Source organism: Myodes glareolus, chromosome 3 (genome assembly GCF_982192425.1).
Source record: "Myodes glareolus chromosome 3, mMyoGla1.1, whole genome shotgun sequence".
Lineage (NCBI taxonomy): Eukaryota > Metazoa > Chordata > Mammalia > Rodentia > Cricetidae > Myodes > Myodes glareolus.
The window spans coordinates 18,976,511-18,986,737 of record NC_142028.1 but is presented as its reverse complement, the minus strand read 5'-3'; the positions used below and the strand labels follow the sequence as shown (position 1 = coordinate 18,986,737).

Genomic DNA, 10,227 nt, shown 5'->3' with positions numbered 1-10,227 from the left:
AGCAGCTTGGTTGCAGCTGCTCTGGATGCTGGCTCTGCCTCTCTCCACTTTTAAGACGGTGAACATACCATTACTTCCAGGTCTGGTAGGAGCCACAATCAACACTAATTCTGAGAATGAACGTGCCGCAAATGGACCTTTTTTATTGGAGTAATAGCTAAATCTGCCATGCAGCATACTGTGTGGCCTGGAAATATCTCTGTGTATGGTGGCAGGAATCTGACATGCTCTCCTGCTTGTGCACACCCAGTAGACCTGATCCTACCACCTACCCAGGTGGAGAGCACTAGGTCGTGGGCATGGTCTCAGCTACATTCCTCCCGACCCCAAGTAGACACACAAACACCCAAGCCCACAAATGCCACTCAAATGCTACATAGCCAGAGTTCACGCTGGCAGCATAGTCCAGGAAGCCACGTTTTAAAACCGCATGGCTTTTTTTTTCTGCTATGGCAGAATCAGAAAAATTTCTCTTAATGGAGTTGCAGCAAGCCGCCAGCAAACAGCAAGAAGCTGTGTTAAACTCTATATGATTTTTTCTAGAATTCCCTTTCAAGTCTTCTTAGGTTTTACATGGAATTAGTCCACCATGCTGGTACCAATCCACGGAATAGTGAGAAAGTACTTAGGGAAATCTACTCTGACCTTAATACAAAACATGATGGGAAGTTTAAAAAAATCAAAACAAAGAGCTTCATCTGTGAATGATCTTATCACCTCTCTTCACTAACACATCTCATTATTCTGTTTGACTTGCACAGCCTTTTAAATCGTGTGTGTGTGCATGTGTGTGATACTCCAGTGAACTTCATGTTTCCCTTTTTCTGTTTCTATCACCACTTCAACACACATCTTTAAGAATCTTTAAGACTCCCAGTGGTCTCAATGGCCAACAGAGCCCAGTGGCAAGTATTCCCAACCCCATGACACTGTGATGTTCCATCAATAGGAAGATGTTCATGAGTAAAGAAGTATGCCCAATTATTGTTATTGTTCTAATATGCTGACCTTAGCAACTTCTCCTTTGAGAGATACCAAAATAAAGCCTTTTGGCACTTTTAAGTTGTAAGAGGTCTTAACATTTTAAGGGCTAATCCTAACACAAAGAGCTATGCCAGGAACCAAAAACAAAATTTTAAGCGTCACATTCATCTCCCACATGTAAAGTGTATTTCCCCAACTTAATCACTGTCAACTACAAATACTCCACTTGTGCTTCTCCTTAGATTCCTGTTTCACTTCGAATAGCATACCCCTTTCATTTCAAACCCGAGGGCTACAGTTGTTCTTCACAATTCTCAAAGGATGAGAATTAGTGTTAATTACCAGTTTGACAGATCTACTCTCACCCAGGAGATGGGCCTCTGCATATGGCTGTGGGACTTATCTTGATGATATTAATTGATGTTGGAATAAGTACCCTAATTGTGGGTGGGATCATTCCCTGGATTGAAGATCCTGGACTGTGTGCGTGGAAGAAAGAAGCTGAACAACAATTGAATTTAAGTCTTTGTTTCCCAGCTGTGGGTCTAATGTGATACCCTGCTTCAAACTCCTGACAGTGATTTTTTCCTACCATAATGGACTGTGCCTTGAACTGTGATCTAAGATAAATCCTGTCTCCTTTAAGTTGTTCTGTCAGAATATTTTATCACAGAAAAGGGGAAACAAAGTTAAAATAGAGGAAAATAACCTTCACTGGCTCTTACTCACAGCAGACGTAAGGTAGAACTAGCCTAACATAGAAGGACAGGCTCCTCAGTGGCAGAAAGTATAGTATAGGGTTAGAATGAGAATGGCTGGACATCTTCTCAGTCTCAGAGAATATATTAATTTTGTTATAGCAAACACACACAAAATAATTAGAAAAGCTCTAAATGAGATTTGGTGTACCAGGAGTCAAAAATGATTGCCTGTTTGTTTCTCAAATGCATTTAACAAAATTTCAGGTAATTTTTCTTGTGCATATCTAAAAATGAGACATTTGGGAGGGCTTTGCATAATGTGAACAACCATTAAAGGGTCTAGTGAGGTTTTGCTAGCAGAAGTCACCTAAAAAGTGGCATGTGACCCACTTGAGACAAATCTATAAACCATTCTTAGAACTCAGTGCAGATAGAGGTTTTTATCTGGTATATGTATCCAGATATACTCAAGAAACCTTGCCTTGGTATACCTGATAGCTTGAGGACTTGGCATCAGAGTTTAGCCAGTTTTATCAGCAGAGTCAGGTATTCCTCTCCTGTCAGCTGCCTACCTCTCTGAATGGAAAGAAGAAATTATTCAAAACAAATTCTCAAGATGAACATTTATTTGTCAGGTAAGAGGTTAGTGGTGAAAGAGAAGTAATGGTTTCCCTCTTTCCCCATCATTTTGGTCAATCATTCCAGGTTGCATGAATGTGTTGGCAGAGGATCTCATGCTGCTGAGGCTGGCAGGAAAGTGGCAGGTGGAGATGGTGGAGGCACAGGACTTGAGTCACTTGCCATTCAAATGTGGATTACAAACCAGTCACTAAGTAACCTAGCTATGGCCTGGGATTCATTTACTGATATTCTGTCATTCTTCTACTGTCAAGAATAAAACCCCAGTCTTTATACTTCTCTCTCCTAAAGTTTGTTTCTTTTTTTGTTTGTTTGTTTTTTGTTTTTTCGAGACAGGATTTCTCTGTGTAGCTCTGGCTGTCCCAGAACTCACTCTGTAGACAGGATGACTTCGAACTCAGAGAGGTCTGCCTGTCTCTGTCTCCCTGAGTGCTGTTATTAAAGGTGTGTGTCATCACTGCCCAGCTTCTAAAGTTTGTTTCTTAAGTATGGGTTACTCCTAGCTATTGATTAGCTCATTTCCCCTAAAATCTATTTCATTAGAATCAAAAGTTGCTCAAAAGTTTACTTCATTGGCTTCTCTTAATTACCGAATTTCAGTAACATTAAACACTAAATAAAATAAATATAAAACAAATTCTTTAAAATAAAAACAAGGTGGGGCTGGAGAGATGGCTCAGAGGTTAAGAGCATTGCCTGCTCTTCCAAAGGTCCTGAGTTCAATTCCCAGCAACCACATGGTGGCTCACAACCATCTGTAATGGGGTCTGATGCCCTCTTCTGGTCTGCAGACATACACACAGACAAAATATTGTATACATAATAAATAAATAAATATTTAAAAAAAAAACAAGGTCAATATCTGAGGCTGAGTTTGCCCATTTTATTTTCCAAGGCAAGATAACTAAAATATAATGACTGAAATTATATGTGTTGCTTTATCAAATAGAGATTACTAATATGTGCTCTGTTATCGTGAAAGTCATTGTCAACATCATTCTTACCATCTATATGTAGAAGAATCACACAGCTCAGATATAGTTGGGTAGAAAATGTGAATATTTCTAACGATAACTTACTTATAACTCCTCTGAGCCAAACCAACAAGTATATATCATCATTGTAGCTTCTTGTTTTACATTATGACTATATAGACCAAACAAATGCAACCCCTAGTATATTGCATGTAATGTCTAGTAGCTGTAAAATGTTATAATTATCACCACCATAATGAAAATATTATAGCAAATTTCCCCCACTCTCTTATTTGGAATTTACAGCTATCATATCTACACTTAAATTACAGCATTACAAATACATCTACACATCCACACTCCCCTTTAAATTTGCCATTAACTATGAACTTTGCCCTCCTCATCTTCTTCCTTCATCTAATAACTGTGACTTGTGCTCAGAACTCTCGTAATCAGATTGCAATGAAATGTATGCACAAATATGTTTTCATTCTCAGTTACAATATCTACTTTACCTTTCATGATAACTAAGAAAAACTATAACTACATATTCTTCAACTCCATCAAAGACTGCACAAGGATATAATATTACCTAAGTTAATAGGAAGTGCATTATAAGCAACTTCCAAAACTCTAGAAAGGACAGAGACATTTCATTGCTCAGACAGTCATCCAAAATTCTTCTGTGTTGTTGGGGCATCCAATCTTCAGCCCCAGGCACATAGTATCCAGCAGAGTTTTCCATGAGGCAGGAAACTTAAAGATCTGTTCTGCTTTTCAATGGCAAAGTACATCAGTTGCTTTCTTCTGTGTCCTGCAGAATGTCTGGCAGAATCTTTCATGAAACAGGAAACCCAAAGGATCATCTCTCCTTTAGGCAAGTTCACCAGTCATTTCTCTGTGGGTCCTGCATGTCCAGTTCATCAAGCAGTCCAGGCAAGAACAGTTTCCTGCCCAAATGGTTAACAAATTCCATAAGGAGCCTCTTCAATGCCCATCTTCTTCTTGAAGTAATTGGTGCTGCCAGAAGCAAATGTGTCTCACTATCATTAAAAGTCTTAAGCTATTAAAATTTTAAATGCCATATTCTGAAGGTCTCTGAAAAATTTGAAGAATACCTATCTAAATGAAATATATCTCTGTGTATCTAGAAAACCTAACTAACATACGTAGAAGCTTGACTATCATAGATGATTATCTATTAATCTGTATTTCTTAATTATACATTACATTTTTAAATGAGCTGTACAAACACAATACCTTAATCAAGAGCAAAAATATACATAGACACAGTATAACAAAATTGACCTTAAATTTGTATCAATAAACCACAATCCTATCAATGCAAATCTCTATATCATATCCCCCTTTAAATGTAAACAAATATTTACAAACAATCATTTAGGGAATTTGGGTGTAGTTCTCTCCAAACTGCTTCCTGATTTTTGTTGGGTGAAGTAATTTTTGGAGGTGTTCATGGTAACCTTTCTGGGGTCTTAGTCCCATCAAACCACATTAGTCTGGAAGGATTAAACAGGTTCTCATCCTCTGTGGAAACAAAAGAAGGACCTCTTTACCAAAGCTACATATCCTTAGATCCATACTTTGAAGACAAAATACCTTTAAAGTATATATGTTGGTTACTTAGCTCCTTCATAGTCAAGAAATTCAAAGAAAATACAATAATATACATAATCCAGACTCTGTGTATTTTTCATCTTTATCTGGCTTATTATTTTTTTGTCCTATGTTTAATATTTATTTTATTACCTTTACTCCTTTAATCTGTGACTGTCTATCTCTTTAAAGACTTTGGGTTTTTTAAACCATTTACTTCCTTTTATGACTCTCTATACTCTTTTTCTTTTTCTATTTCAAGCCTATGTAGATTTATCCAACACTGTGACCCATTTAGAGGTCTTTTTCATCTGAATTTCTATTTATTGTGTATCTAGTGATCCTTTTCTATCCTAGAGAGCTTTTAAAATGCTAAGCAGCTTGGTCACAATGGCCCTGGGTATTGGCTCCACCTCTCTCTGCTTTTTAAAATGGTGAAAGTACCATTACCACCAGCTCTGGGACTTCCAGGTAGGATCTGTGCTCATCAGTTTTAACTCTGAGAAGGAGTATGCGCACATAATTCCTTTTTATCTGAGCAATAGCTGAATCTGCCGTGGAGCACAATGCACAGTCTGGGAATATTTCAGTGTCTGGTGTCAGGAATCCGCCATGCTCACCTCGCTTTACATGCCTAGTAGACCTGATTCCACTGCTTGCCCAAGGTGGGGAGCGCTGAGCTGTGGGCCTGGTCTCAGCTACTTTGCTCCTGACCCCGAGTGGGCACATAGACACCCATGCCTACAAACGCCATTCAGGTGTTCAGCCTTCAGAAAGAACCACAATCCACTGCCATTTGAAACCCTGCTGAATCAGGAAGACATCTCTTAAAGGAGCCACTGCAGCATGTTTCCAGCAAGCAAAGCCCATGGGGGGCGGGGGGGCTAAACTTTGTTTTTTAGTGTCTAGAGTTCCTTTCCAAGCTTCCTCATTTTATATGGAGAAAACCTGAGATAGTCGGCCACATTGGAGAACCAATTTGTTGTAAGGAGGCTGCTTGTTCATTTCCTGGCTACCCAGACTCCTGAAACAATAGAAACTGTATTAATTAAATTACTTCTAGGCCAATTATCTCTAGCTTCTTATTGGCTAACTCTTACATATTAATTTAACCCATTTCTATTAATCTATGCATCACCACAAGGTTGTGGCTTACCAACTAATGTTCTGGCGTCTGTCTCTGACAGGGCTACATGGCTTCTCCCTGACTCCATCTTCTTCCTTTCAGCATTCAGTTTAGTTTTCTCTGCCTAAGTTCTGCCCTGCTATAGGTTCAAGAAGTTTCTTTATTCATTGATGGTAATCACAACATACAGAAGAGAATCCTACATCAACAAACCTTCCTTGTTAATGGTTATTACATTTCTTTTGCCTGTAAAATTAACTATTTGATTCCTTTAAATAGTTAAAATGTTTAAAATGTTTGAGACTACTAGTTTTGATTACCAATGCTGTAAACAAAAAGGATAGGTTTCTATTTTACAGCCTGACTATGTGCAAACTGTCAGAAAAGATAGTGTGCTTAAAGAACTGTTTGTGTATGTTCAGCAATATTTAGAACCCAGCAGAAGAACAGTGACCCTCCAAGGCTCCCCATTAACTTAGTCACTTAGTAAAGACTCTGGAGAATCTATGAATGGAGAGGATCATCTTTTGCAGCTGACTTTTAAGATGTTGAAGGGCCCTCAATGCTGTCTGCCGAAGCTTGCTGTTTCCCAGGATCAGAATATATGAGTGACTTAAAGGAAAGATATCTAATGTTAACATAACCAAATTAACTGAGCTGTTTGTTGAATAATACATAAATAACCAACGTGCCAGCTGCATGAAAAAAAAATGTGAATTATAAAGAGGATGAGGAAACACAACAGCATTTTCATTGCCTTCTTGTGGACCTTGGTTCTAGAATCTTCAGAGCTGGTAGAAATGAGGTGGCGGTTTCTGAAGTGCTTCACCAAGGACAAAAATAAAAGGAGCAATGATACTAGGGACACAAGAAATGGTACCACATATGTCAGGTGAAAAGCAATTAGGTTTTTGACAGCAATGGTTTCACGTGTATCTGAAAATAAAGTCTGGTTGCTTTTAGCCATCATGTAAATCTCCCTGAAAATAGGAAGTGTTCCAAGCAGTAGAAAATAAAAAATCAGTAAGAACAAAGAAAATGCAAGAAAAACAACAATCATGCTTCTCATTCTCCACTTCAACCAGAGGAAAGGGGGATGGGAGAAATGGGCAATTTTGAGGAAGTAGAAGATGCTGAGGCAGGTGGCAAACCATATAGACAGTTGGTCAGTCATGATCCATAATATATCAAAGCATTTTGCTAGACTGGAAGAATCATAGACATGAGGAGCTAGTTCCAATATAATTGCATCAACAAATACCACAAGCAGGGAGCTCATTCTGGAAACTGCCGAACAGATCAGGATGAAGGTGATGAAGGTGACTTTGTGGTTCTTGATCCAGTCAGAGCAGTTTACCAATCCAATGAACACATTCCCCAGCATTCCAGTGGTGAATCCTGCCATCATCAATGTCATAAACATTTGAACCAATAAGGTAAGCAGTCTTACAGGAGAAAGGATCCACACTTCTACCACTTTGCCTTGCTGATCAGCTCTTAGTCAAACTTCTACAGAACATCCCGTTTTCCCAGATTTATCTTCTTTCCTTTTGTTGTAATCTCAGCTCTGATCAGAATCTCCTTCCTTTGGATAGAGTTTCACACATACTTGAGGAAATTCTAAATCATGGGTATTTTGTCTTATTTAACTTTAATCCCAAACTTAATCTATAAATATCTGTTTATGAATACAGTTTTCATAATTCTATTCAAAAGTTTTTTAAAAGAATCATTAAATCCTGATCCAAACAGTTTCTATGCCCACATAATCACTGGTGTAGCCTTAAATTTCCCCCTGAAACAATGTTTGAAATGTTCAAGTCAAATATATTAAAATACAAATTTGAATCAGGTTTTTATTCCATTAATTTGTATAATGCTTTCCTTCTCACCTGGAATACTACACTCTCTGAAGCTAGATATATTTGTTGTTATTCAAAGCACTAAAAAGAGTTCAAAATAATTTAGTTATGGATTTCATAAATATGTATTATATTTACTCTTTGATATGTGTTTGGCTTTACAAAAGCAATTTTAAGAAGCAAAACATTAAGAAACATAGAATAAAAACAGAAAGAAAGAACTTTAAAATGTAGTATATAAACACAGAGAAAAATAATTATAATCTGAAAGCATCCTTCTAAAGAAGTAAAGACATGACATTAGGATCTCGGAGATACTTAGAATTTTTAAAGAACTAACAAGATATTTCTCAGGTATCCCTGAGTGGTGTTCACAGTTAAACAGGCTCCCAGGTTTTGCTCTTTACCACTTTATGTGTTGTGTTTGTGTTGGTCTGAGGTATGGCAATGTAGGTTTAGCCTTAAATGACAGCTATAAAATTGTTTTGGGTGAGAACTGTAAAAGTAAAGACGAATAACACACAGGGTGGGGAGGTGTATTAGAGAAAGGTTAAATGAAAATTTTAAAAAAAAATCGTAGTTCTACTTTTGAAAGGATAATGATAGCTTGAGTCAGATTCATGCCTAGAGACAGAAGGACTTATAGTGATGACAGCCTCTGAGAGGAGGAATCAAGGAAACTTAGTGACACATAGTGGGTGGGATTAGTGACAGAACCAGCCATAGTGTAACATGAGGACCTGCTTGTTGGGGTTTCTGTCCTGCCCGGTCTCTCTTTTCCCACAAGGTCCCACAGCCATTTAGCCCCAAAGAAAATCACACAGAAAGTCTACATTAGGTTATAAAGTGATTGGCCCATTAGCTCAGGCTTCGTATTAGCTCTTATACCTTATATGAGCCCATTATTCTAGTGCATGTTAGCCACATAGCTCTGTATGGGCAGGTCACATCTTTCTTCTTCAGTGTCTGGACAGGACTGGGGAGGAATGGGCTTCCCCCTTCCCAGAATTCTCCTGTTCTCATTGACCCACCTCTGCTTCCTGTCCGGTTGTCCCACCTATACTTCCTGCTTGGCTACTGGCCAATCAGCATTTATTTAAAACATAATTGACAGAATATAGACAATTCTCCCACACTACCATGGTGCAAAGATTTCTTATGTACCTGAATCTATGACATTTTCTTATTCCAGGGAATCATAAAAGAGTGAGCATCCTTAGGATAAAAAAAAAAAAGGAAAGTAGTGAGAAGAAAAGGTAGAGGATGGTGAGGTCTGGTATATGAATTCACATCTCTGTAACCATCTGTATGGAATCTAGAATAGGCTCTTTGGTATCTGTAACTGCCTTCCAGAAAAGGAATTTGTACGAGGGAACTGAGGGATCACTAGTGCTTGGTATCACTAAAAGTGAGCTCCAAGGATCCTGAGGAACACCAAAGATAAAAACACTAGCAAGTCATCACATGAAACCAAGAGGCTAGCGTTTGAGAGTTACCAAGGGCAGTCACTATAATGAGGAAAGTAGTCAATAGTTCATGGTATTGTCATGGGTGAGAAGACAGATGCTCTGCCCCCCACACACTGTCACTTCCTGATATTTCAGAAGTTCCTTTTGCCTTCTGGGCTCTCTACTTAGGCAGTCCCAGGATCAGTGACTGATGGAGAAAAGAATTTCTGAACTGGTATGAAATATAATTGGTGGTTTATTAAAATTGCAAAAGCACTCAGGGAAAGAATAAACATACTAAAGTGTACTTAGGGACGTCTTGTGGGAAATCACAATTAATTGTCTTAACATTAGCACTTATACTATTTTCATGGCCCATGAGTTACATCTCAAAAAGCTGTTAAGAAAAATTAGGTTTGATCAAGGAAGACCACCTGAGAAATCTCTGGGAGGAACAGATGGCCCAGATGTCTGAGTTCTACATCGAGAACAGATTCAAGACTGCTGACTGAGATGACCAAGCCTCACAGGATACTCCAGTCATGGCTTGATGATAATTATAAATCTTTAAGTCCCCATAAGATTATCAGTGGCCCCCAAACCATCAGGAAGTAGCCTGGAAAACTATGCCCACATTTCCAAAACAATGAACGATGGATATTTTCCTTTGTTTAGAATGTTGGTTACAAGTTGTTATGGCTAATAGTCAGGAGAAAAACTAAACAAAGGATATTAGATTCAGAGTTCTTGTTTTAAAAATAAAAAGAGAGGGAAGTGGTGTGGGACAACAGTCTGTATTCTATCAATTATGTTTTAAATAAATGCTGATTGGCCAGTAGTCAAGTAGGTGGGCAACCAGACAGGAAGTAGAGGTGG

General features: G+C 38.3%; 1 protein-coding gene across 1 annotated transcript; it reads right to left on the bottom strand.

Moving 5' to 3' along the window:
- Positions 1-6,520: 6,520 nt before the first annotated feature.
- Positions 6,521-7,791, bottom strand: Tas2r42 (taste 2 receptor member 42). Its single transcript, XM_048432815.2, is given in 2 exon segments — positions 6,521-6,748; positions 6,751-7,791. Coding segments are annotated over 2 exon segments (942 nt in total). The 5' UTR covers positions 7,465-7,791.
- Between the last annotated feature and the right edge of the window lie 2,436 nt (positions 7,792-10,227).